The 24,390-nt window shown below is 39.1% G+C and overlaps 1 protein-coding gene across 3 annotated transcripts in view; it reads left to right on the top strand.

Moving 5' to 3' along the window:
• The window catches only part of RNF115 (ring finger protein 115), a 73,243-nt gene that overhangs the window by 23,804 nt on the left and 25,049 nt on the right, over positions 1 to 24,390 (top strand). For all 3 annotated transcript variants that reach the window (XM_069602892.1, XM_069602903.1, XM_069602888.1), the window contains exons 3-4: positions 3,479 to 3,521; positions 20,177 to 20,388. In XM_069602892.1, the coding sequence (XP_069458993.1) occupies positions 3,479 to 3,521; positions 20,177 to 20,388 (255 nt within the window). The remainder of the gene's footprint in view (positions 1 to 3,478; positions 3,522 to 20,176; positions 20,389 to 24,390) is intronic.

The raw sequence follows: 24,390 nt of genomic DNA, 5'->3' as shown, positions 1-24,390 counted from the left end.
GCTTTTTATTTGTGCTGTTATAATTGCATTATATACTTGTTTCAAGCAGGGTATGCTCTGCATGTGTTATAGAGCATGTTGTTTTTTGGGGGAGCATTTTTTTCAAAGGTTTTGAATACTAATCCTGGTTTCTTCAGCCATGAGGTTGGTGATTAACTACAAGATGAATCTTTTCTAGAAGAAAACTGAATTCTGTGGGTCCTGCTCTCACTTGACTTAATCTTTTATTTGTGCGTTTGTGAGTCAAAGGTTGTCTTATACAGGTGCTATTGGTAGCAGATATTCAAATGCAAAGGTGATGTCTTTTGAAAGATCAGTGTTTTAAATAGTTGAAGAAATCTTTGCTTAGAATCACCTACTATAAAGTTTATGAACATTTGCTGATTTGAATACTTAGCAATTACAGTGTTAAGTAGTGGATGGTAAAAATGAGAGTAAGTCCTTATGTGGACATTGGATAATGGGTTCCATTTGCTGTTAGATATTCATCTGGAGGAGCATCTTGTAAATTTTCGTAAGCTTTGTAACATTTCTCAGAAAAATGTAATTGTTTTTATTATCCCTTCTCTATGATTAGCCCTATCATTCTTTTTTAAAAAATTATTTATTTATTTATTTTTGGCTGTGCTGGGCTCTGATGCTGGGAGGGATTGGGGGCAGGAGGAGAAGGGGACGACAGAGGATGAGATGGCTGGATGGCATCACCGACTCGATGGACATGAATTTGAGTGAACTCTGGGAGTCGGTGATGGACAGGGAGGCCTGGCGTGCTGCGGTTCATGAGGTCGCAAAGAATCGGACACGACTGAGCGACTGAACTGAACTGAACTGTGCTGGGCCTGTGTTGCTGTGCATGGGCTTTTTACTAGGTGCTGCGAGCAGGGGCTACTCTCCAGTTGTGGTGCTCAGGCTTCTCACTGTGGTGGCTTCTCTTGTTGTGGACCAAGGGCTCTATGGCCTATGGGCTTCCATCGTTGTGGCACATGGGCTGTAGAGTGGGGCTCAGTAGTGGGCTCAGTAGTTGCAGCTCCCAGGCTCTCCAGCACGGGCTCAAGGGTTGTGGTGTACAGACTTGGTTGCCATGCTGCATGTGGGATCTTCCTGGATTGGGGATCAAACCCGTGTCTCCTGCATTGGCAAGTGGATTCTTCACCACTGAGCCACCAAGGAACCCCAGCTCTGTCATTCTTACTATACAAAGAAATTTTAAGGAAAGGGAAGGCTGGGGGAGTTGCAGGGATAGAAGAACCCTAAAAGAAAGAGTTAATAGCTTTAATTACCAAAGATACCTGAATCCTTGAAGCTATCAATATATGGTAAAGGCAGGAAGAGCCCTGGAAGCCTGTCTAGGCGTGAGCAATAAAATGGATACACAGTAGTAATTTAATTATTTATCTAGCATAGAGGTACTGGTAATTTGGGGCTTGTTTTACAGAGGAAGTGTTTTTTACAAAAGACATTTTAACCTTTGAAACAAATAACAGTTGTCAAATGGTTTCTAATCAGAGAATAAGGCTTGAGAATGATGCCATAGATAGAGAATGGCATTAGCTTTCGTTTTTTCACTTTTCAGTTCAGTTCAGTCGCTCAGTCGTGTCCGACTCTTTGTGACCCCATGAATTGCAGCACGCCAGGCCTCGCTGTTCATCACCATCTCCCAGAGTTCACTCAGACACGTCCATCGAGTCTGTGATGCCATCTAGCCTCTCATCCTCTGTCGTCCCCTTCTCCTCCTGCCCCCAGTTCCTCCCAGCATCAGAGTCTTTTCCAATGACTCAACTCTTCTCATGAAGTGGCCAGAGTACTGGAGTTTCAGCTTTAGCATCATTCCTTCCAAAGAAATCCCAGGGTTGATCTCCTTCAGAATGGACTGGCTGGATCTCCTTGCAGTCCAAGGGACTCTCAAGAGTCTTCTCCAACACCACGGTTCAAAAGCATCAATTCTTCGATGCTCAGCCTTCTTCACAGTCCAACTCTCACATCCATACATGACCACAGGAAAAACCATAGCCTTGACTAGATGGACCTTAGTTGGCAAAGTAATGTCTCTGCTTTTGAATATACTATCTAGGTTGGTCATAACTTTTCTTCTAAGGAGTAAGCGTCTTTTAATTTCATGGCTGCAGTCACCATCTGCAGTGATTTTGGAGCCCCCCAAAATAAAGTCTGACCCTGTTTCCCCATCTATATCCCATGAAGTGATGGGACCAGATGCCATGATCTTTGTTTTCTGAATGTTGAGCTTTAAGCCAACTTTTTCACTCTCCTCTTTAACTTTCATCAAGAGGCTTCTTAGCTCCTCTTCACTTTTGGTTCCAGACTAACCAGGGTGTGTGTGTTTTCTCAATGAGCTGAGTGCGGTGCCTGGATTGCTATTGTAATTCTGAAAATGAAAGCTGCTCTAGTAATTTGTGGACTTTGTATCATTGGGGTGAGTGTGTGCATGCTTGTGTGCTAATGTGTGTACTTTTGTGCCCTTGTATGTGTCTTAAAGTAAAAGTGATATCCAGCGATTCTTGTGGTTCTTTCCATCCCCTTTCTGTCAAAGTGTTTTAGCCAGTTTTTTCTCTTTGCAAATTTCATGGGGATGGTGGGATCTAATATTTTTTCCTGGTCTTTGAGAGTGGGTTTACACATGCAATATTAATTCAGTAACATTTTGTTTTGAGTTATCAATGCAGGATATAGTAAAGCAGTGTTATGAAAAGTGCTGAGTGCTCTGTATAATGGCTGATACATAATAAATACATATATTTGTGGTATTAATAAAATACAGTCTTTACCCTCTGAATTTTATGTTTCTGAAAGAAGGGTAAGAAGTAGAAACGGACGAAACAAGTTCTAGATATGTATAATACAAGGTCAAATTTAGGATCAAAGTCAAGAGTGCAGAGGGCTGTGGAAGAGTCTTGTTTGGTGAGTTTAGTAAAGTCTTAATGGAGGATGGCTCTGAGGGGTGGGTAAGAGAATCATCATCAGAAGAAAATATTTATGGAGCCCTTTTATAAGATGCTAAATATTGTACCAGACCCCTTGCATTACTAATTTTTAATCATTTCTAGTAGTTTCAAATGTTGTGTGTTCATCTGATGGTTAGTGGTTTTTTAGTGAAATATTATTTGGAGAATCTAGTTTTATTTTTTAGCTTCTGAGAATAAATATTTTTCTTCCTTTACTCAGATTTGAGTTGCATTGCTGGCTGTAGGTCCTCTTCCTTCTCTGTGATGGCCCCTCTCTAATTTTTTTCACTTGATTTAGCCTTGATTTTGTAGTTTGTTATAGTTTGTTTTAAGTCTATTAATTTTCATAGATTAATGCAAGTTCTTCATAATTTCCTTTGTAGGTGTCACGTTGGGATGAGTTCTTTTTCCTTATTGGGATTTGTTCTCATTGTACCATTCTATATTTAGGTTCTGGGAGGGAAGCTTACTCCTGGGCATAGAAACTAGAATCACTTCTCATTGCTTTTTCTCTTCAGTTTTTTAGGTGGTGGCAGCAGCACATCAACACAGTTTTCAGAGGTAAGTTTCCCTTTGGCTCTATGGAGTCTTTAGGTAGTGGCCTCATGCTAAATCAGTGACAGATTTTCACTTGCCATTGCAATAAAACCTCAGAATGTTTAAGGAAAATGTAGGCAAGAGTAGTCCTAGAAGGATTTGTGTTCAGTAGTTGGGGCTTTGGCATGTTATTTTTAGTAAACCTTTGATTAGGTGGTGTTTCAGTTATTTTCTGCTTCTATATTGTGTATATAGTGTGAGAATGTAAAGCTTGTGTGTATTTTTTTTAATAACTGTTGCAGACTCTTAGTGGTATGACAGTCAAGTAAAGAGCAGGGGATGAGTTCTAATTGAAGTCACATTGAGGCACAGTCTACAGTTTTACACAGAGATACTGGTTTCTAGAGATTACCTTTTATGAATATGGTAATTTGGTATATGTATTGGAATTTGGGTGCCAGATTAAGTATAAGATATTTACTTGCCTTCCAGGTCTTGAGATAGAACCTATAGTTAATTTCCAGTTCTTTATATAATGTGGGTTCTCTTACTGCAAAGCACAAACTCTGGGGCATGTGGGCTTCAGTAGTTGTGACAGGTGGACTCAGTAGATGTGGCTCTCGGGCTCTGGAGCATGCGCTTGGTAGTTGTGGTGCACAAGCTTAGTTGCCATGTGACATGTGGGATCTTTCTGAATCAGTGAGCGAACCCGTTTCTGCTGCATTGGCAGGTGGATTCCTTACCCTGGAGCCACCAGGGGAGCCCTAAGGTTTAAGTGACATTAAGTACTTTTTGTTCATAAGCATTAAGAGACTGTATCTCACAAGGGTAGACCCCTCCGCCTATGGAAACCCTGGTTTGCTTTTGCTCCTACTGCCATATAGTTTGGCTAGCCCTAGAAAGCTAACAGATGCTAAAAGGAAAAAAAAAAAAACAATTAAATCCCATAATCGGAATTTCTTTGTATTTCAGGATCACATTAACCTTTTTTGGAAATAGTTCAAGTTTTGAGAACAAGCAAAACTTCTTAGTATTTATTTGTGTATAAATTAAAACTGTATTTGCAGGTGTGTCTGAAAACTGGTATTCAGTAAGAAGCCCATAAAACCCTAAGCTTCTCTCCTTTATCCTCTGAAAATTATTTTAAGACTTGGAGCTCTCAGGCTTTTTTTTTTTTTTTTTGCCACACCATGCAGCTTGTAGGATCTTAGTTCCCAACCTAGTTTGTTCCTTAGTGCCTTGACCAGGGATTGAACCCGGGCCCCAGTAGTGAAAACACCAAGTCCTAACCACTGGGCCACTAGAGAATTCTCAGCTCCCCAGATTTTTTATGTTATTAGATATATAGTCAAGAAACTTAATGTTTGGGTAATAATCCTGTTTTATTAAGGGTATTTTCTTTTACTTATGGTCTGTGGTACTTCCCAATATCTGGTATTAAGCTTTTTACTTAACTCTGAACTGACTTGGTATGTGGGTTGGTTAGTGTGATTCAAGATAGATTATGTCTTTAAGCTCCCATTTTCTTGTTTTGATGGATGAAAAAACATTACTTAAAATTGATTCTGCTCACTAGGCCTGAAAGCCTTTCCAGTTTTAGTATGTTTTTTTCCTTGTGTGTGCTATTCCTGATAACACAGATTGTCACTTACTGGTTATACATATGCAGAGGAAAAACTTCATCTGATTTTCCTTAAGTGTTAGTTCTCTTTTAGGAGATGGAAATACAAGTTTTATAGTTATGACTCACTAGGAGAAGATGCATTCAGAAGAAAAATAAATATATATATTTCGTCAGTTTCCTAACTTTAGTAATGCTAAATCTGACACTGCATGAGTTATCCTTCAGGTGTTGAAGTAATTTTGCCTAGTTATAGCCTGTGACATCATGTTCTTCAGGATTTGTAGCAAGGGTATGATTACACCCAGTTTTCCATTGTCATCAAAGGGACTATTTCAGTTTTCTCCTTTTAAAATATTTTGCACTTATATAGAAAAAAACCTGTCTTTTAATATTGTAGAAGTTGTCAAGGATTAAAAAAATCAGCTAAGAAGTGTATGTTGAGTGCACTTCTAGCACTCTGCTAAAGTTGGAGCAAGAAACAAATGTTACAGTTGCCTTGAGTGCAAGGAACTTATAATTTAGTTGGGGAGCAAGTGCAAACATATGAAATAAGTATGAATACAAGAAAGAATGTACAGAGGGTATAATAAACTTATTGTGGGGTGTATGTGACAGACAGTAGGAAGGACAGATGAGGTGTGCTGCAGTCTTTGAAAAGACTAAGATGTTTAGGAAAGGAGGTCAAATGACATAGTGATATGCCCAGATCCAGATTGCCTGAGTTTAAATCCTGGGTCTACTGCTTACTGACTATGTAAACTGGGCAAAATTACTTAGAATTTTTCAGTGCCTCTGTTTCCTCCTTTGTAAATTGGGGAAAATAATAATACCTACCTCAGAGGGTTGTTGTGAGGATTGAGTTGATACATGCCAGGTGTGTGGGCCAGTGTGCCTGCCGTATAGTGAGTGCTTAATAAATTTTAGCTGTTATTAATTCATGGAGAAGGTAAAACAAGGCTTCAAGTACTAGAGCCTTAAAGGGTAGGTGGAATTTAAATAAGCAAAGAGATGAGAAAACACAAACACTTTTCCTCTAGACAGTGTTCATAGGCTTTAAGTTAATAATTATACCCATATCCCTAGAGGAAAAGCCTAGAAAGAAATTATGTTTGGAAATGAGTTATTTTTCTTTTCTATATTTCAGTTGATAATTCCAGCAAATGCTTATGCTCAGTTTTGCTCTATTTTTCTTCAGAGTTGCTTGTACAATGAAGAGATTATTTCTTAATTAGTATTTATTAATGCTGGATTCTTAAAACACTAGATATATTAGAAGAGGCTTAGTCCAAGCATATGTGTGTGTGTGTATGTGTGTGTGTGTGTATATATATATATATTTTTTCTTTTCCTGAATGAGATCTGGGATGGGGGAAACAGGAAGAGTAGATGAGGATAGAGAAGAGTTGCCAGTGAAATGGGAACTATGTTTGAGTAATGTGTAAGGATTGGTGGAGAGTGAATTTAGAAATGTTGCTAACAGATTGTAGAGAGAGGGGACATAGCTATACTGAGGTCCCTGTTGATAATCTGGGGAATTGAGCCCATTGCTATCTGAGCGTTTCATTGATTACTTGAAAGCTTCTGACCGTGACCTGGTGCCAGTGAGACATCTGATCTGAAAGTCTCAGCTTTCCTGAGTATATCACTTCAGTGCAAGAGTGGCTATGGCTTTTGCTTCATAGTAGCAGAAAACAAGATAGATGGTTTTCTAGAAAAAGAACTCCCAGGTGTGCAAGAAGGCAAGGTACTCTGAGCAGCCTGATTTATATTTATTTAAATAAAAATTGTTTTGGTACATATGCAGCTATTCCACTATACATATTTCGCTATTCTAAGAGCCCCCTTTCTTTATATATTTCCTTTCAGGTTTTGTCCTGAGGCATAAATACTGAAAGATATTATAACAACATTAAGAAGATTTTTAAAAAGTCTTCCATATTATCATTACCTTATTTTTTATTTCATCCTTTCCTTCCCTCCCTTTCTCATTTTTTTTCTTCCTTTCTCATACTTTCCATTTCTCACATTTATGCTTCATAACTGTTTTCAGATATAATCATATGTTGTGTTTCTGATTTTTAAAATTTACTTAGGATTATAACAATTTTTTTTCTTATGTCTTCATAATTATAAGAGTTACATATTTTATGACTTTATACTCTTTCATGCATTCTCTATATTAAACTGTTATCCTGTATTAAAACGTGTCTGGCTATACATGATGGTTGATCATTGATCATACCTCTTCAGTTCATCTCAGAGTCTAGAACATGTTGAGAATTAAACCATAGATGCCAGGGAGATGGAAATAAGGATTTAACTTGTATTCAGTGAAATTGGAAATCACATTTGATCTATGGGCAAATGGACATCCTAAGTCTGCACAGGATGCCCCTGCTGAGAATTAGAGGCAGCAGAGCAGGCACAAATACTCAGAACACTTCTTTAGCCTTTGTACAGAGTCCTTATACATGAACTCCATCAACTGGAGAAATGTGACTTAGCAGATGTTAGGTTTTTGCTACTTACCAATCAGAGCATCATTCCTCTGGTAGGAAAGAGTAATGAGGAATGAATAAAGAGGTTAGAAGTGGTCGTGCAAGCTCTTGAGTCTTCCATGCTCACCTTTGAGTTTAGTAATTGAAGTCTGTAGTTAGCAAGGATCTGGGACTAGTAACTCTGGCAGTTAGGCGAGGAGATGAGTAGTCTGGGAGGGCAATATTATGTCTACCTTCATAAAGTCTCTCTCCAGTACCAGCTATGCTCTTTTGTGTATGCTCCTGGAACCTGTGGAGAAGGCTCTGAAGTAATCAAGAACAACTTAAATTAAGCTGAGCTAAATAAAACTGTTGATATTCTATTGCTCTTGACCTACAAAGGTGATAATTTTAAATGATTAAACCTAGTAAAAAAAAGTTAAAGATTTCAAATCTTTAACTTTCTTTTCCCAAGTAAGTCTTCCTTTTAGCTGTTTGCTTTTCTTCTCAGTCTCAGCCAGAGGGCTTATACTTAAATGCCAGGTAGAGTTTGGATTCTTTGAGCAGCTGCACCCTGGATGTGATCTTAAAGCTTGAATTAATTCAACCAAATCTTTCGTCTGTCTCACTTTTTAGTATAAAGAGTTAAAAGAGCTCATTTCATAGTGCTGCCTACTTCACAGCCAGTCCATTTGGAAATATCAACTCCAGAACTCTTCAGCAGTTGTTCAAAGAATAACTGTGTTTCTCTAATTCAGTACTAAGCTCACACCAGTAATTCTGTTGCCAAGCAAAGAATGTAATGTAAACTCAATGGTAACTGAAAGAAGAAGAATGAAACAGAAAATAGTTTTGGTGTCAGCCTTGCCAGTTTTTTGTTCAGTGACTGCCAGTTGACCACATCTATAGTCTGTAAGCTTAAACTCATTTGGAAAAAAGTACTTTTCATGAGATAATTTATGGCACAGTGTTTACATTTTAAGGGGTGGGTGGGTAGTGGACATCATATTTTTTTTCTTTGTGAATAGTATTTGAATACTCTGTATTTTTAGAAAATTTAGGAATTTTATATTTGATTGAAAACTTGTATCCAGGCTATGTAGAGACCTCTTAAAATGGAATAATGAGAAAACAACCCATTTTTAGAAAACGGCAAAAGATTTAAACAATCTCCTTTACCAAAGAAGGTGTATAGACGGCAAAAGAAATCTCAACATTGTTAGTTGTTGTTTGTTGTTGTTGTTTAGTTGTGTCTGATTCTTTGTGACTGCATGGACTGCAGCATGCCAGGCTCCTCTGTCCCGCGCACTACCTCCTGGAGTTTGCTCAAATTCATGTCCGCTGAGTAGTTAGGAAAATGCCCATTAAAACCACAATGAGGGAATTCCCTGGCGGTCTAGTCGTTAGGACTCTCGATCTTCCACTGGAGAGGGCATGGTTCAATCCCTGGGTGGGAAACTAAGATCCTCATGCTGCGTGGTATGGCCAAAAACAAAAAAACAACAACTCACCAGAGTGAGCTACTACATAGTTATCAGGATGGCTAAACTTTAAAAGACTGACGGTATTAACTTTTGGTAAGGCTGTGGAGCAACTGAAATTGATTGTAAAAATGGTCCAACCACTTTAGCAAACAGGCTTTTTTTTTCTTAGATATATCAGCCATATGATTTAACCATTGTACTCCCCTAAGATATGTACATAATTGTGCATAGCAACTATTGTAATAATAAAAATTAGAAACATTCCAAGAGCCCATCAACAGGTGGATGGATAAACAAATTGTGGTATATCCACAGTATGGAAATACTGCTCAGCAATATAAAGTATGTGGAATGTGACTCAACATAAACCCTTGATTCATGTAAAAATTAGAATGAATCTCAAAATAATTAAGCTGAGTGAAAGAATACATATAGTACGATTCCCTTTACTTGAACTCCTACAAAGTATAAAAATTTGAGAAAATGCAAATCACGGAGTGATCAGTGGCTGCTTGAGGGCAGGGAGGGGCAGGAGGAGGGGATTACCAGGATTCATTAGGAAACATTTGGAGGTGATGAAAATGTCCTGTATCTTGATTTACTGCTTTCGTAAAATTGCTTGTGAACTGTTTTCAAAATTGCATTTCTTAAGTTCAGTTCAATTCAGTCGTTCAGTCGTGTCCTACTCTTTGCGACCCCGTGAATTGCAGCACACCAGGCCTCCCTGTTCATCACCGTCTCCCGGAGTTCACTCAGACTCACGTCCATCAAGTCCGTGATGCCATCCAGCCATCTCATCCTTGGTCGTCCCCTTCTCCTCCTGCCCCCAATCCCTCCCAGCATCAGAGTCTTTTCTAATGAGTCAACTCTTCGCATGAGGTGGCCAAAGTGCTGGAGTTTCAGCTTTAGCATCATTCCTTCCAAAGAAATCCCAGGGCTGATCTCCTTTAGAATGGACTGGTTGGATCTCCTTGCAGTCCAAGGGACTCTCAAGAGTCTTCTCCAACAGTTCAGTTCAAAAGCATCAATTCTTCAGCGCTCAGCCTTCTTCACAGTCCAACTCTCACATCCATACATGACCACAGGAAAAACCATAGCCTTGACTAGACAGACCTTAGTCGGCAAAGTAATGTCTCTGCTTTTGAATATACTGTCTAGGTTGGTCATAACTTTTCTTCCAAGGAGTAAGCGTCTTTTAATTTCACTGCAGTCACCATCTGCAGTGATTTTGGAGCCCAAAAAATTAAAGTCTGACACTGTCTCCACTGTTTCCCCATCTATTTCCCATGAAGTGATGGGACCAGATGCCATGATCTTCGTTTTCTGAATGTTGAGCTTTAAGCCAACTTTTTCACTCTCCTCTTTCACTTTCATCAAGAGGCTTTTTAGCTTCTCTTCACTTTCTGCCATAAGGGTGGTGTCATCTGCATATCTGAGGTTATTGATATTTCTTCCAGCAGTCTTGATTCCAGCTTGTGTTTCTTCCAGTCCAGTGTTTCTCATGATGTACTCTGCATAGAAGTTAAATAAGCAGGGTGACGATATACAGCCTTGACGTACTCCTTTTCCTATTTGGAACCAGTCTGTTGTTCCATGTCCAGTTCTAACTGTTTCTTAAGTTAGTAATTTTGAAATCGCCCTCAGCTGACTCATCTCTGTAGATCATACTGGTTTGTTTTTTTTTTTTTTCACCACTATCTAAGACTTTTTCATCACCCTTGGAAGAAGCCCTATATCCATTAGTAGTCACTCCTTTTTCTCCCCAATTCCCCCAACTCTAGGAAACCATCAGTTGATTTTCTGTTTCTGTGGTTTTGCCTGTTTAGGACATTTGATATAAATGGAATGAATGATACAGTATGTGACCTTTGTGACTGACTCACTTAACATAATGTTTTCTTGACATATCTATATTTTATAGCATGAATCAGTATTTAGTTCTTTTTTATGGCTGCATGATCTGCTGTATGGATATACTACATTTTGTTTATCTGCTCATCAGTTGATGGACATTTCCATTATTTACACTTAACCGTTTTGGATAACATTGCTGTGAATATCGGAGAAGGCAATGGCACCCCACTCCAGTACTCTTGCCTGGGAAATCCCATGGATGGAGGAGCCTGGTAGGCTGCAGTCCATCGGGTCGCTAAGAGTCGGACACAACTGAGCGACTTCACTTTCAGTTTTCACTTTCATGCATTGGAGAAGGAAATGGCAACCCACTCCAGTGTTCTTGCCTGGAGAATCCCAGGGATAGGGGAGCCTGGTGGGCTTCCATCTGTGGGGTCACACAGACTCGGACATGACTGATGTGACTTAGCAGCAGCAGCAGCTGTGAATATGTATAATTTTTTTCTGTATGTATTTTCTGTGTTCTCAAGTATATAAGTAGGTGGGAAATTGCTGGGCCATATAGTAACTCTTTAACTTTTCAAAGAATTGACCATAATATTTGAGGTGCTCATATAATCATGGTTCAGTTCAGTTGCTCAGTCGTGTCCCACTCTTTCTGACCTCATGGACTGCAGCACACCAAGCCACTCTGTCCATCACCAACTCCTGAAACTTGCTCAAGCTCAAGTCCATTGAGTTGGTGATGCCATCCAACCATCTCATCCTCTGTCATCCCCTTCTCTTCCTGCCTTCAATCTTTCCCAGCGTCAGGGTCTTTTCCAAGGAGTGAGTTCTTCACATCAGGTAGCCGAAGTATTGGAGCCTCAACTTCAACATCAGTCCTTCCAATGAATATTCAGGACTGATTTCCTTTACGATGGACTGGTTTGATCTCTTTGCTGTCCAAGGAACTCTCAAGAGTCTTCTCCAACACCACAGTTCAAAAGCATCATTTCTTCAGAGCTCAGCTTCCTTTATGGTCCCAACTCTCACATCCATACATGACTACTGGAAAAACCATAGTTTGACTAGACAGACCTTTGTTGGCAAAGTAATGTCTCTGCTTTTTAATATGCTGTTTATGTCTAGATTGGTGATAGCTTTTCTTCCAAGGAGCAAGCGTCTCTTAATTTCATGGCTGCAGTCACCACCTGCAGTGATTTTGAAGCCCAAGAGAATAAAGTCTGTTATTGTTTCCATTGTTTCCCCATCTATTTGCCATAAAGTGATGGGACTGGATGCATGCTGTGATGATAATTTTTTGAATGTTGAGTTTTAAGCCAGCTTATTCGCTCTTATCTCTCAGTTTCATCAGGAGGCTCTTTCCTCTTCACTTTCTGCCATAAGGGTGGTGTCAAATGCATATCTGAAGTTATTGATATTTCTCCCTGCAGTCTTGATTCAGGCTTGTGCTTCATCAAGCTTGGCATTTCGCATGATGTACTCTGCATGTAAGTTAAATAAGCAAGGTGACAATATATTCAGCCTTGACGTACTCCTTTCCTAATTTGGAACCAATCTGTTGTTCCATGTTTGGTTCTAACTGTTACTTCTTGACCTGCATACAGATTTCTCAGGAGGCAGATAAGGTGGTCTGGTATTCCCATCTCTTTAAGAATGTTCCACAGTTTGTTGTGATCCACACAGTCAAAGGCTTTGGCATAGTCAATAAAGCAGAAGTAGATATTTTTCAGGAATTTTCTTGCTTTTTCGATGATCCAAAAGATGTTGGCAGTTTGATCTCTGGTTCCTCTGCCTTTCCTAAATCCAGCTTGAACATCTGGAATTTCATGGTTCATGTACTGTTCAAGTCTTGGTTCAGGTCTTGCCTGGAGAATTTTGAGCATTACTTTGCTAGTGCCTACTTGACAAGCTCTGTCTTGAAAAACTGAAAATGTTACTCTGCATTGGAAGTAAAAAGATGATGCTTCAAAAAATATGTGGGCTGAAATACTTACATGTTTTAATATAAAAAGATGGAGGGACTTCCCCAGTGGTCCAGTGACTAAGACTGTGCTCCCAATGCGGGGGGCCTGAGTTGGATCCCTGGTCAGGGAACTAGATCCCACATGCAGCATACATCCTCGCTTGGAGAATTTTGAGCATTACTTTCTAGCATGTGAGATGAGTGCAGCTTCTGTAGTTTGAACATTCTTTAGCATTGCCTTTCTTTGGGATTGGAATGAAAACTGACCTTTTCCAGTCCTGTGGCCACTGAGTTTTCCAAATTTGCTGGCATATTGAGTACAGCACTTTCACAGCATCATCTTTTAGGACTTGAAATAGCTCAGCTGGAATTTCATCACCTCCACTAGCTTTGTTCGTAGTGATACTTCCTAAGGCCCACTTGACTTTGGACTCCAGGGTGTCTGGCTCTAGGTGAATGATAACACCATCATGGTTATCTGGGTCATTAACATCTTTTTTGTATAGTTCTCTGGTTAGCTTATAGCAAATTTTGCTGATGCTCCATATCATTTATTTCGCTGCACCAGGTCTTAGTTGCAGCATGCGGGCACTCTTAGCTGCATGTTGGGATCTAGTTCCCTGACCAGGGAGCCAACTCAGGCCCCCTGTGTTGGGAGCACAGTCTTAGTCACTGGACCACCGGGGAAGTCACTCCATCTTTTTTATATTAAAACATGTAAGTATTTCAGCCCACATATTTTTTGAAACATCATCTTTTTACCTCCAATGCAGAGTAACATTTTCAGTTTTTTAAGATAGAGCTTGTCAAGGAGGCCGTTTCTGTGAATCTTTTGAATGTTTCACCAAAATTTTATAATGGTATTCTTGTGATAACCTATGTGAGAAAAGAATCTAAAATAAACTGAATATCTGTTTTTAACTTGTCTTGAATACCCAGTTTTGTTGTATGAACTATTTTTTTCTCTTGGGCTTGTCTTAAGTCTGCTCAGAGGCAAATGACCTGAAGCTATTCTTATGCTTAGTGTTGATTTAGTATAAGTTTGTGTGCTGCTGCTAACTCACTTCAGCCGTGTCTGACTCTATGTGACCCCATAGATGGCAGCCCACCAGGCTCCCCCATCCCTGGAATTCTCCAGGCAAGAACACTCTGGAGTGGGTTGCCATTTCCCTCTCCAGTGCATGAAAGTGAAGTCGCTCAATTGTGTCCAACTCTTAGTGACCCCATGGACTGCAGCCCACCAGGCTCCTCCGTCCATGGGATTTTCCAGGCAAGAGTACTGGAGTAGGGTGCCATCGCCTTCTCCAATAAATTTGTGTGGTGTGCTCTTTTTATCAGGTGCTATATGGTCAACATACAGTAATATCTTGGGACAAATACATTGACTACTACTGTCTGTCTGCACTAATCTGCAGTTTCCAAACAAGTAGAAAAAGCCTTAAACTGATGTTGAAGCTGCTTCTAAGCTTGGGTTCCTTCAGAATTTTTACAAATGTTAGATGCAATAATTCATGTGTAATTATCAGTGCAGATTATTGATATTATGAGTTTGGTACTTAATTTTTCTTCTAATCAAAAATTTCAAATATTTATCCAAAGAAGACATATATATAGATGACCAATAGGCACATGAAAAGATGCTCAGTATTACTAATTATTACAGAAAGGGAAATCATAACCAATCATAATCATCACAAACAAGTCCGCAAATAATAAATGCTGAAAAGGGTGCAGAGAAAAGGGAACACTTCCACACTGTTGATGTGAATGTAAATCGGTACAGCCACTTTAGAGAACAGTATGGAGATTCCTTAAAAAACCAACAGTAGGGCTTCCCTGGTGGTCTAGGTGTTAAGAATCTGCCTGCCAGTGCAGGGGACATGGGTTTGATCCCTGGTCCAGGAAGATCCCACATGCTGTGGGCCAAGTAAGCCCATGCGCCACGACTACTAAGCCAGCCCTCTAGAACCTGTGAGCCACAACTACTGAGCCCATGCTTCATAACTACTGAAACCTGCGTATTCTAGAGCCTCTGCTCCTCAACAGGAGAAGCCTCCGTAATGACAAGCTCAGGTACTACAAGCAACGAAGACCCAGCACAACCAAAAATAAATAATCTTTTAAAAAAAAAACCAAAAAACTAAAAAATAGAATTACCATGTGATCCAGCAATCTCATTCCTGGGCATATATCTGGAAAAGACGAAAAGTCTAATTTGAAAAGATATATGCACTCCAGTGTTCACAGCAGCACTATTTACAGTAGCCAAGACATGTGAAGTCGCTCAGTCGTGTCCGACTCTTTGCGACCCCATAGACTGTAACCTACCTGGCTCCTCTGTCCATGGGATTTTCCAGGCAGTAGTACTGGAGTGGGTTGCCATTTCCTTCTCCAGGGGATCTTCCCAACCCAGGGCTGAAACCTGGGTTTCCCACATTGTAGACAGATGCTTTACCGTCTGAGCCACCAGGGAAGCCAAGACATGAAAGAAACCTACATGTCCACTGACAGATGAGAGGATAAAGAAGATGTGAGATACACACACACGTATACATATGCACAATGTAGAATATTACCCAGCCATTAAAAAATAATAATGCCATTTGTACCAACATGGATGAACCTAGAAGTTTTCATACTAAGTGAAGTAAGTCAGACAGAGAAAGACAAATATGCAGATGACACCACTGTTGTGGCAGAAAGTAAAGAAGAACTAAAGAGCCTCTTGATGAAGGTGAAAGAGGAGAGTGGAAAAGTTGGCTTAAAGCTCAACATTCAGAAAACGAAGATCATGGCATCCAGTCCCATCACTTCATGGCAAATAGATGGGGAAACAGTGAAAACAGTGGCTGACTTTATTTTTGGGGGCTCCAAAATCACTGCAGATGGTGACTGCAGTCATGAAATTAAAAGATGCTTACTCCTTGGAAGAAAAGTTATGACCAACCTAGACAGCATATTAAAAAGCAGAGACATTACTTTGCCAACAAAGGTCCGTCTCGTCAGAGCTGTGATTTTTCCAGTGGTCATGTATGGATATGAGAGGACAGTATAATATAGATGGACTATAAAGAAAGCTGAGCGCAGAAGAATTGATGCTTTTGAACTGTGGTGTTGGAGAAAACTCTTGAGAGTCCCTTGGACTGCAAGGAAATCCAACCCGTCCATCGTAGGAAACCAGTCCTGGATATTCATTGGAAGGACTGAAATCCATCGTAAAGGAAACCAGTCCTGAATATTCATTGGAAGGACTGATGTTGAAGCTGAAACTCAACACTTTGGCCACCTGATGTGAAGAACTGAGTCATTTGAAAAGACCCTGATGCTGGGAAAGATTGAAGGCAGAAGGAGAAGGGTACGACAGAGAACAAGATGATTGGATGACATTGCCGACTCAATGGACATGGGTTTGAGTAAACTCTGAGAGTTGGTAATGGACAGGGGAGGCCTGGCGTGCTGCAGTGCATGGGGTCGCAAAGAGTCAGACACGACTGAGTGACTAAACTGAACTGCACTGAGAAGGCAGTGAGATAACATATTTAAAGTGCTGAAAGAAAAAGATGGCCATCTTGAAATTCTAAATCCAGTAAAACTGTCTTCAAGAATGAAAGAGAAATTAAGACATTCCCAGATAAACAATCAGAGAAGGTGATGGCACTCCACTCCAGTACTCTTGCCTGGAAAATCCCATGGACGGCGGAGCCTGGTAGACTGCAGTCTGTTGGGTGTGAACAGTCAGACACAACTGAGTGACTTCACTTTCACTTTTCACTCTCATGCATTGGACAAGGAAATGGCAACCCACTCCAGTGTTCTTGCCTAGAGAATCCCAGGGACGGGGGAGCCTGGTGAGCTGCTGTCTATGGGGACACACAGAGTCGGACACGACTGAAGCAACTTAGCAGCAGCAGCAGCAGCAGATAAACAATAGCTGAGGGAGTTCATTACTATATGCTTTATACCATCTATACAAGAAATGCAGAAGGGAGTCTTTCAGGCTTACTATAGACCTGTTGAGTTTACTTTCTGCAGTAGGACAGAAAAATATACATTTAAAAAATCAACCTCCTATAGATTCTTATACACAGAAAACAAAAAGAGAAACCTCTAGGTGATATAAGTGTTTTCTGTCTGGTAAAAACTATTTTTTAAAAAAGCCCTGTTATCAAGTGTTCGCCAGAATTTGATACAGTGGAAACCCTTCAACACTCATGGTGGATATGTAAATTGGTTCAACCACTTTGGAAAACAATTTGGCATTAATATAGACCATATAAAAAGTTGTATAGACCACTAACAGAAACTTCCTATCTATAGCAGAAAACATATATAAGAATGTTTGCACTGGCTGTTTGTAATGGCAAAAAACTGAAAACAGTATGTCCTTATGTTTATTCAGGGAAGAAAAGATTTTAAAAAGTGTGGCATAAAGTGTGTGTGAAAATAAATGTATCAACATGTGGAGACAGAAAAGCAAGTGCTTTCATTAGGCACTTTCATATTAATTCATAAGGCACATTTTATTTATGAATGTGTATATTTGTGGTAAAACTATTTAAGGAATGGTAAAGAAAAAAATTGAGGGTAGTGGTTATCCCTGGAGGTTGGAGGAGGGAGGAACATAGGGTTTCAGTGGTTTTGGTCATATGAGCTAAGAGATGGTTACATGACCATTTGTTTTCCTTTTTAAAAAATTATTTATTTTTCCTTTGTTCGTTTGCGCTGGGCCTTCGTTGCTTTGTGCAGGCTTTCTCTAGTTGACGGAGAATTGGGGCTGCTTTTTGCTGCAGTGCACAGGCTTCTCACTGTGTTGGCTTTTCTTGTGGAGCACAGGCTCTAGGGCGTGCGGGCTTCAGTGGTTGTGGCGCAGGGACTTTGTTGGTTCACAGCATGTGGGATCTTCTCAGACCAGGGATGGAACCCATGTTCCCTGCGTTGGCAGGTCGATTCTTATCTTCTCTGCCACTAGGGAAGTCCTGTTTTATTTTCTTACACCTTCTTTCTTGTGTTATTTTACATGGGTCAAATACTATATATTATAATAAGAAATGTTAAAGACAATATAAAACATAAAACATCCATACTGTGCTATTGTTGAAAAGAATGATATGCCTTTGTTCTGAGTTATTCATTGCAAGCCTTTTTTTCCTTTCATGGAATTTTTTTTTTTGAACTGCTGTATTCTAATCATTCCCAGAAAGTGATTGGGACGTAGTACATGCTCAATAAGTATTTGTTGAATAAATGTGTGTGTTTGTTTATAAAACCTGGTGAATGTATGTACAGATAGATAATTAAATATCTGGAATTCTAAAGCTCTGTCAGTGAGAATAGGGGAGTGTCGCCATTGCTGTGCTGGCCCACCGTGAAAGCTGGCATGCTGTCAGATGTCACAGACTGGGTGTTCCACTGCCCCGCTTAACCACATCCTCAACCCCCCCATCACTTGGGGCAAGGGCTTTAGGGCATAATTTAAAAAGGAGGACCTGAATCCAAACAAAGACGCAATTACAGCCTCTTATTGACTAAGAGGCTGGAAAGTGACTTAAATTTGTCTTACCATTTTTTTGCACTGTATTTTAATATTTTGAAGTTTCATTTGCTTTTGTTTCATTTGGGTTTGTTTAGTTTTTGCAGTTGTTAATATAGGACCTGTTTTGGGGGATGATTTCTCAGAGGTAAACTAAGTCTTTTCATAAACTAAGGTAGTCTTTTCATAAACTCTCTTTATATTTCTTTTAGTCATTGTGTGTATTCATCAGATAGTTCTGTCTCTATGTCCTGTCAGTTTCTATTAGTGGAATGGTGCCTATGTTCTAGAACTATAGCAAACAACAACAAAATCATAAAATATAAAGAGGAAAACAAAAGATAAAAATTTAACAATTCCCTCTCAAGAAAAAAAAAAAAAAAACAGATCTGGAATTCTGCATACCAAATTAACCTCTAAGTAGTTCTTTGGAATTAGGGGTAGGGTTTGGTCACAGCTGAGAGAATGGAAGCTATATTGTATTTTGTATTTTTATAATTTATATTTATTGTATACTTTTAACTAAAAAGGGAGAAGGCATCTTTGAAAATAAAGCAGAAATTATAAATTGGAAAAATTAGCAAAAAATAACATTATCGACAAACCTAGACAAACCCCTTAGCTTTAAGAATTGATGTGACAAATTATTGGAAGGTAGATTGAGAATCAGCTTAGCTTAATGTGTACCTGAGCTGCTAACCCTTCTCTGAGTATTTCTAAAGGAGGCTGTTGCTAGTACGGGGCTCTGGAAGAAAGATCCGTCTGGGGTGGAGGAGCTGTGAGGATTTTAGGATCTAAGGTCGTGTACTGAGTAGTTTAATATTTTAGTAACATACTAAAATACAATAAATAGAGGTTTTTTTTTGCTTGATTTAAAACTTTAAAACAACACGAAAAGACCAGGATGTGACCAGAGTTATGTACTTGGTTGGATGGAATGAAGTAAGTTGTGTTCTGTGGAACTCTTGAAATATCTGATGCCCAAATAAGTAAAATTTAAATTATTTTAGAGGTAACTTGGATTTTTTCCTCTTACTCTTTGTTTAGTGATTCCTTGGCAAAACCCAGCACACACTCTCCTTCCCCCTCGCCCCTAGACATGCCTGTCCCATGCCAATACACTTTTAGTGAAAAGTGTGTACAATAGAATGGCCTTATCAGACATTCTTGCACTGCTTTGGCACAGCTTTGACACAGCTTTCTCACGTATCTTCTATAAATTAAGTATTTTATAGACATCTGTCTTCACTTTGTAGTGTTGATGCTCTTTTTTTCCCCCACAAGTGTATACATCCATTTTATTTAATCTTGGGTTATTCTATGGTAGACATGTGGATGTCATTGTTACAATACACACGGTTATACTGTTGATCTAGATGATTGATTGTACTTAGGACAGAAGTTCATGATCAACCTTTGGTTCATACTTTTAATTTTAGTGTGGGAAACTGGTCAGAGCCATGTGGCTATGAGCTCAGTATTAAGGTCTGGCCATTGGCTTCTTTCTATATGAAGGGAATTATTTCTTGGTATACAAAATTTTCCCCCTGTGCATACACTTGAAAGACTTCTCTTTTTTCCTCCATGAAATTGGGAAGCATACATTTTTAAAATTTGAAACTGCTGAATTTTGAAGTCTTAAAAGTTAATCCTCTCTTTTTTTCAGTATGTTTTCATCCTGTTTCCTCTGTCGCCTTTTCCTGAAACAAGTAACATGTTGTTTATTTCTGGTTTTTGCTAGTTCTGGGACCGTTTGGACCCCACGATGTTTTTCCAAGATTTTAGACCCTTTCTAAGTAGCAGTCTACTGGACCAAGATAACAGAGCCAATGAGAGGAGTCACCAAACTCACACTGACTTCTGGGGACCAAGTCGGCCTCCACGGCTGCCTATGACTCAGAGATACAGATCTCGAGGAAGTACTCGTCCTGAGAGATCCCCAGCTTTTGAAAGGTGAGTGCCAAGTTGTTATTTAAATTCTTTTTAAGGGTAGTTTCAGTGAAGGGCATATTGACATAATGTAATTGACATAATAAGATTTTCATACTTACTGTCTTTGTGGACAAGATGAGAATATATATGCAGAATGAAAATGAAGCCAAACTGAATGTCTTTATTCAGTTAGTACCAGTTTACCAATGATGATAAACTGAAGGATGATAAAACTAATGACATAGGTCTCTAGTTAACATTTTTATTAATATTTCAGATAAAAATCTAGGTGATATGTTTATCAAAGTTTCAGAAGATACTGAAAGTGATAGCAGATATATTGGATGACATTAGGATTCAAAAAGACCTCAATAGATTGGAGTGATGGAGTTAATGTGAAATTTAATAGGAATATAGAGTCTTGTGACTGCAAAAAGTTCACTCAACAAATACTTATTGAGTGTCTTTTATGTTGAGACACTTTACTGGATACTGGGGATATGATGGTGAGCAGAACAGATAGTAGTTCTTGATCTCATGGATACCATTTAGTAGGAATGATAAACACTAAAATTTTAAGTGTTTGCCATGTGCATAGGATTGTGCTTTGTGCTTTTTCTACTTATCTCATTTAATCCATGTAAAATGGTAGGTGTTGTTGCTGTTCTCATTTTGTTATTGTTCAGTTGCTAAATCATGTTCAACTCATTGCAACCCCATGAACTATAGCATGCCAGGCTTCTCTGTCCTTCACTGTCTCCTGGAGTTTGCTCAAACTCAGGTCCATTGAGTCTGTAATGACATCCAACCATCTCATTCTCTGTCATCCCCTTCTCCTGCCCTCAGTCTCTCCCAGCATCAGGATCTTTCCCAGAGTTGGCTCTTTGTATCAGGTGGCCATGTGTTGGAGCTTCAACTTCAGCATCAGTCCTTGCAGTGAATATTCATGGTTGATTTCCTTTGGGATTGACTGGTTTGATCTCCTTGCTGTCCAAGGGACTCTCAAGAGTCTTCTCCAACACCACAATTCAAAAGCATCAATTCTTTGGCACTCAGCCTTCTTTATGGCCCAGTTCTCACATCCATACATGACTACTGGAAAAACAGTAGCTTTGACTATACAGATGTTTATCACCTAAGTGATGTCTTTGCTTTTTAATATGCTGTCTAGGTTTGTCATAACTTTTCTTCCAGGGAGCATCTTTTAATTTCTTGGCTGCAGTCACCATCCACAGTGATTTTGGAGCTCAAGAAAATAAAATTTGTCACTGAAGTGATGGGACCAGACGCCATGTTGAGTTTTAAGCCACCTTTTTTTGGCTTAAAGCCAGAAAAAGACAGTTTTTAAGCCAACTGTCCTCTTTCACCTTCATCAAGAGGCTCTTTAGTTCCTCTTCATTTTCTGCCATTAAGGTGGTATCTGTGTATCTGAGTTTGTTGACATTTCTCCCAGCAATCTTGATTCCAGCTTGTGATTCATCCAGCTCAGCATTTCACATAATGGACTCTGCATATAAGTTAAATAAGCATGATGACAGTACACAACCTGGATGTACTCCTTTCCCTATTTTTGAACCAATCTGTTTTTCCGTGTCTGGTTCTAACTATTACTTCTTGACCTGCATACAGGTTTCTCAGAAAACATGTAAGATGGTCTGGTATTCCAGTCTCTTTAAGAATTTTCCAGTTTGTTGTGATCCACACATTCAAAGGCTTTCACGTAGTCAGTGAAGCAGAAGTAGATGTTTTTCTGAAATTCTTTTGCTGGAGTATAAAATTCTAAGAGAGAAAGAGCTGGGTCAAAGGATATGACCATTTGAAAATTGATACTGTCCAGTTGCTCTTCTGAAAGGCTATAGCGTTATATTCTCACCAATAGTATTTGAAATGTACGGAACATCCTTATCAAACTGTTATCAGTCTTTATCTTTCATGATCTGATAGACAAAAATATGCTAGTAATATGCTAAATATTACTTTTTATGTCTCTTTAATTTTTTTCATTTGATTAAGCTTCTTTTCATATAATATTAGGTATTTATATTTTTTCTTTTATGAATCGTATATTAATATCCTTTGGTTGGTTTTCCTATTACGGAATTAAAAAATTGTTTTATAGGAGTTCTCTCTATGTAGCAAAGATCTTAATCTTTTATATATTGCTTATATATTATATATTTTAGATTTCATACCATACTTAGAAAGTCTCTCTCCTTATCTCATGATTTTAAAATATTCTCATATTTTCTCCCAGTATTTTCTTATCTAGTGCTTTTTTGTTATAATGGTCAGAATTCTTTTGTTACAAGCAATAGAAATTTAACATAACTTGAGAAAATTAGAATGTGTTCGTTCATATAACTCAAGTGGTTCTTGGCTGTATCAGACCCAACATCTCTCCTTTTTTAGCAAATATGATATCATTTCTTATTATCCTGATTTGGAATTTATTCATAATCTATAAAATGTAATTAAAACATCTATGCCTATATTATTATTCTCCAACTAATATAAAAGAGAACTAAAAGTAATACATAAAAAATATGTTTTTAAATTTATAAATACTTGACTATGACTGATTTGGGAGACTGTGAAATACCAGATGCTTGCTTATGTGTGGAGAATCACTAAGAAAGTGATGGTGCCTTTCTCTCTGGCAGCAGCCATTAGGTAAGCCAAGATAGGTACTTGTATTGGTACAAGTATTAATACATCCAGGAGCTATAGAGGAAGAGCAATTGACCTAATGCACTTTCTTCTCAGGGTACAGTACTGCCAGCTCGCAGAGCTCTGCAAGACTGCCAGCCCCACTTGGCTTGATAAAGTGCATGGACTGGGATACAAGGCCAAGCGAGATTATGTTGTATATTGGATTTGTGTGTATTTTAGTGGCTGTAAATGCACATTTCCTAAGGATGCATCCTATGGCAGGCCTGTCAATCAGGATGTTAAGCAGTGAAAATTTGCTCAAAGCCTTCAGTCTATTGCCAAGGAGAAAGCTAGATGCAATTGTGGGGCTTTGAGAGTCACCATGTGCAAAAGAATGAAACTGTCTTATACCATCCACAGAAATTAACTCAAGATTGGTTAAGGACTTGTACATAAGACCTGAAACCATAAAATCCATATGAGGTAACTTAGGCAGTAAGCTCCTTGACATTGATCTTGGTGATGATTTTTTGGATCTGACTACAAAAGCAAAAATGAACAGTGGAACTACATCAAAGGATAAAAAACTTCTGCATGGCAAAGGAAATCATCAACAAAATGAAAGGCAAATAGCCTCACAATCTGTTCAAAAAATGGGCAGAAGATCTGAATAGACATTTTTCCAAAGAAGACATACAAATGGCCAGAAAGGACATGAAAGAATGCGAAGAATCACTAATCATCAGAGGAATACAAATCAAAACCGCAATGAAATACCACCTTACACCTGTTAGAATGGCTGTTTTCAAAAAGACAAGAAATAATAATAAGTGTTGATGAGGTTGTGGAGAAAAGAGAACAAAACCCTTTACACTGTTGGTAGGAATGTAAATTGGTGTAGCCACTGTGGGAAACAGTATGGAGGTTTCTCAAAAAAATTAAAAATAGGACAACCTTCAGTTCAGTTCAGTTCAGTCACTCAGTTGTGTCCGACTCTTTGTGACCCCATGAATTGCAGCACGCCAGTCCTCCCTGTCCATCACCAATTCCCAGAGTTCAGCCAAACTCATGTCCATCGAGTCGGTGATGCCATCCAGCATCCCTGTCGTCCCCTTCTCCTCCTGTCCCCAGTCCCTCCCAGCATCAGAGTCTTTTCCAATGAGTCAACTCTTCTCATGAGGTGGCCAAAGTACTGGAGTTTCAGCTTTAGCATCATTCCTTCCAAAGAACACCCAGGACTGATCTCCTTTAGAATGGAGTGGTTGGATCTCCTTGCAGTCCAAGGGACTCTCAAGAGTCTTCTCCAACACCACAGTTCAAAAGCATCAATTCTTCGGTGTTCAGCCTTCTTCACAGTCCAACTCTCACATCCAT

This window comes from Ovis canadensis, chromosome 1 (assembly GCF_042477335.2).
Source record: "Ovis canadensis isolate MfBH-ARS-UI-01 breed Bighorn chromosome 1, ARS-UI_OviCan_v2, whole genome shotgun sequence".
Lineage (NCBI taxonomy): Eukaryota > Metazoa > Chordata > Mammalia > Artiodactyla > Bovidae > Ovis > Ovis canadensis.
This window is presented reverse-complemented; position numbering and strand designations above follow the sequence as displayed.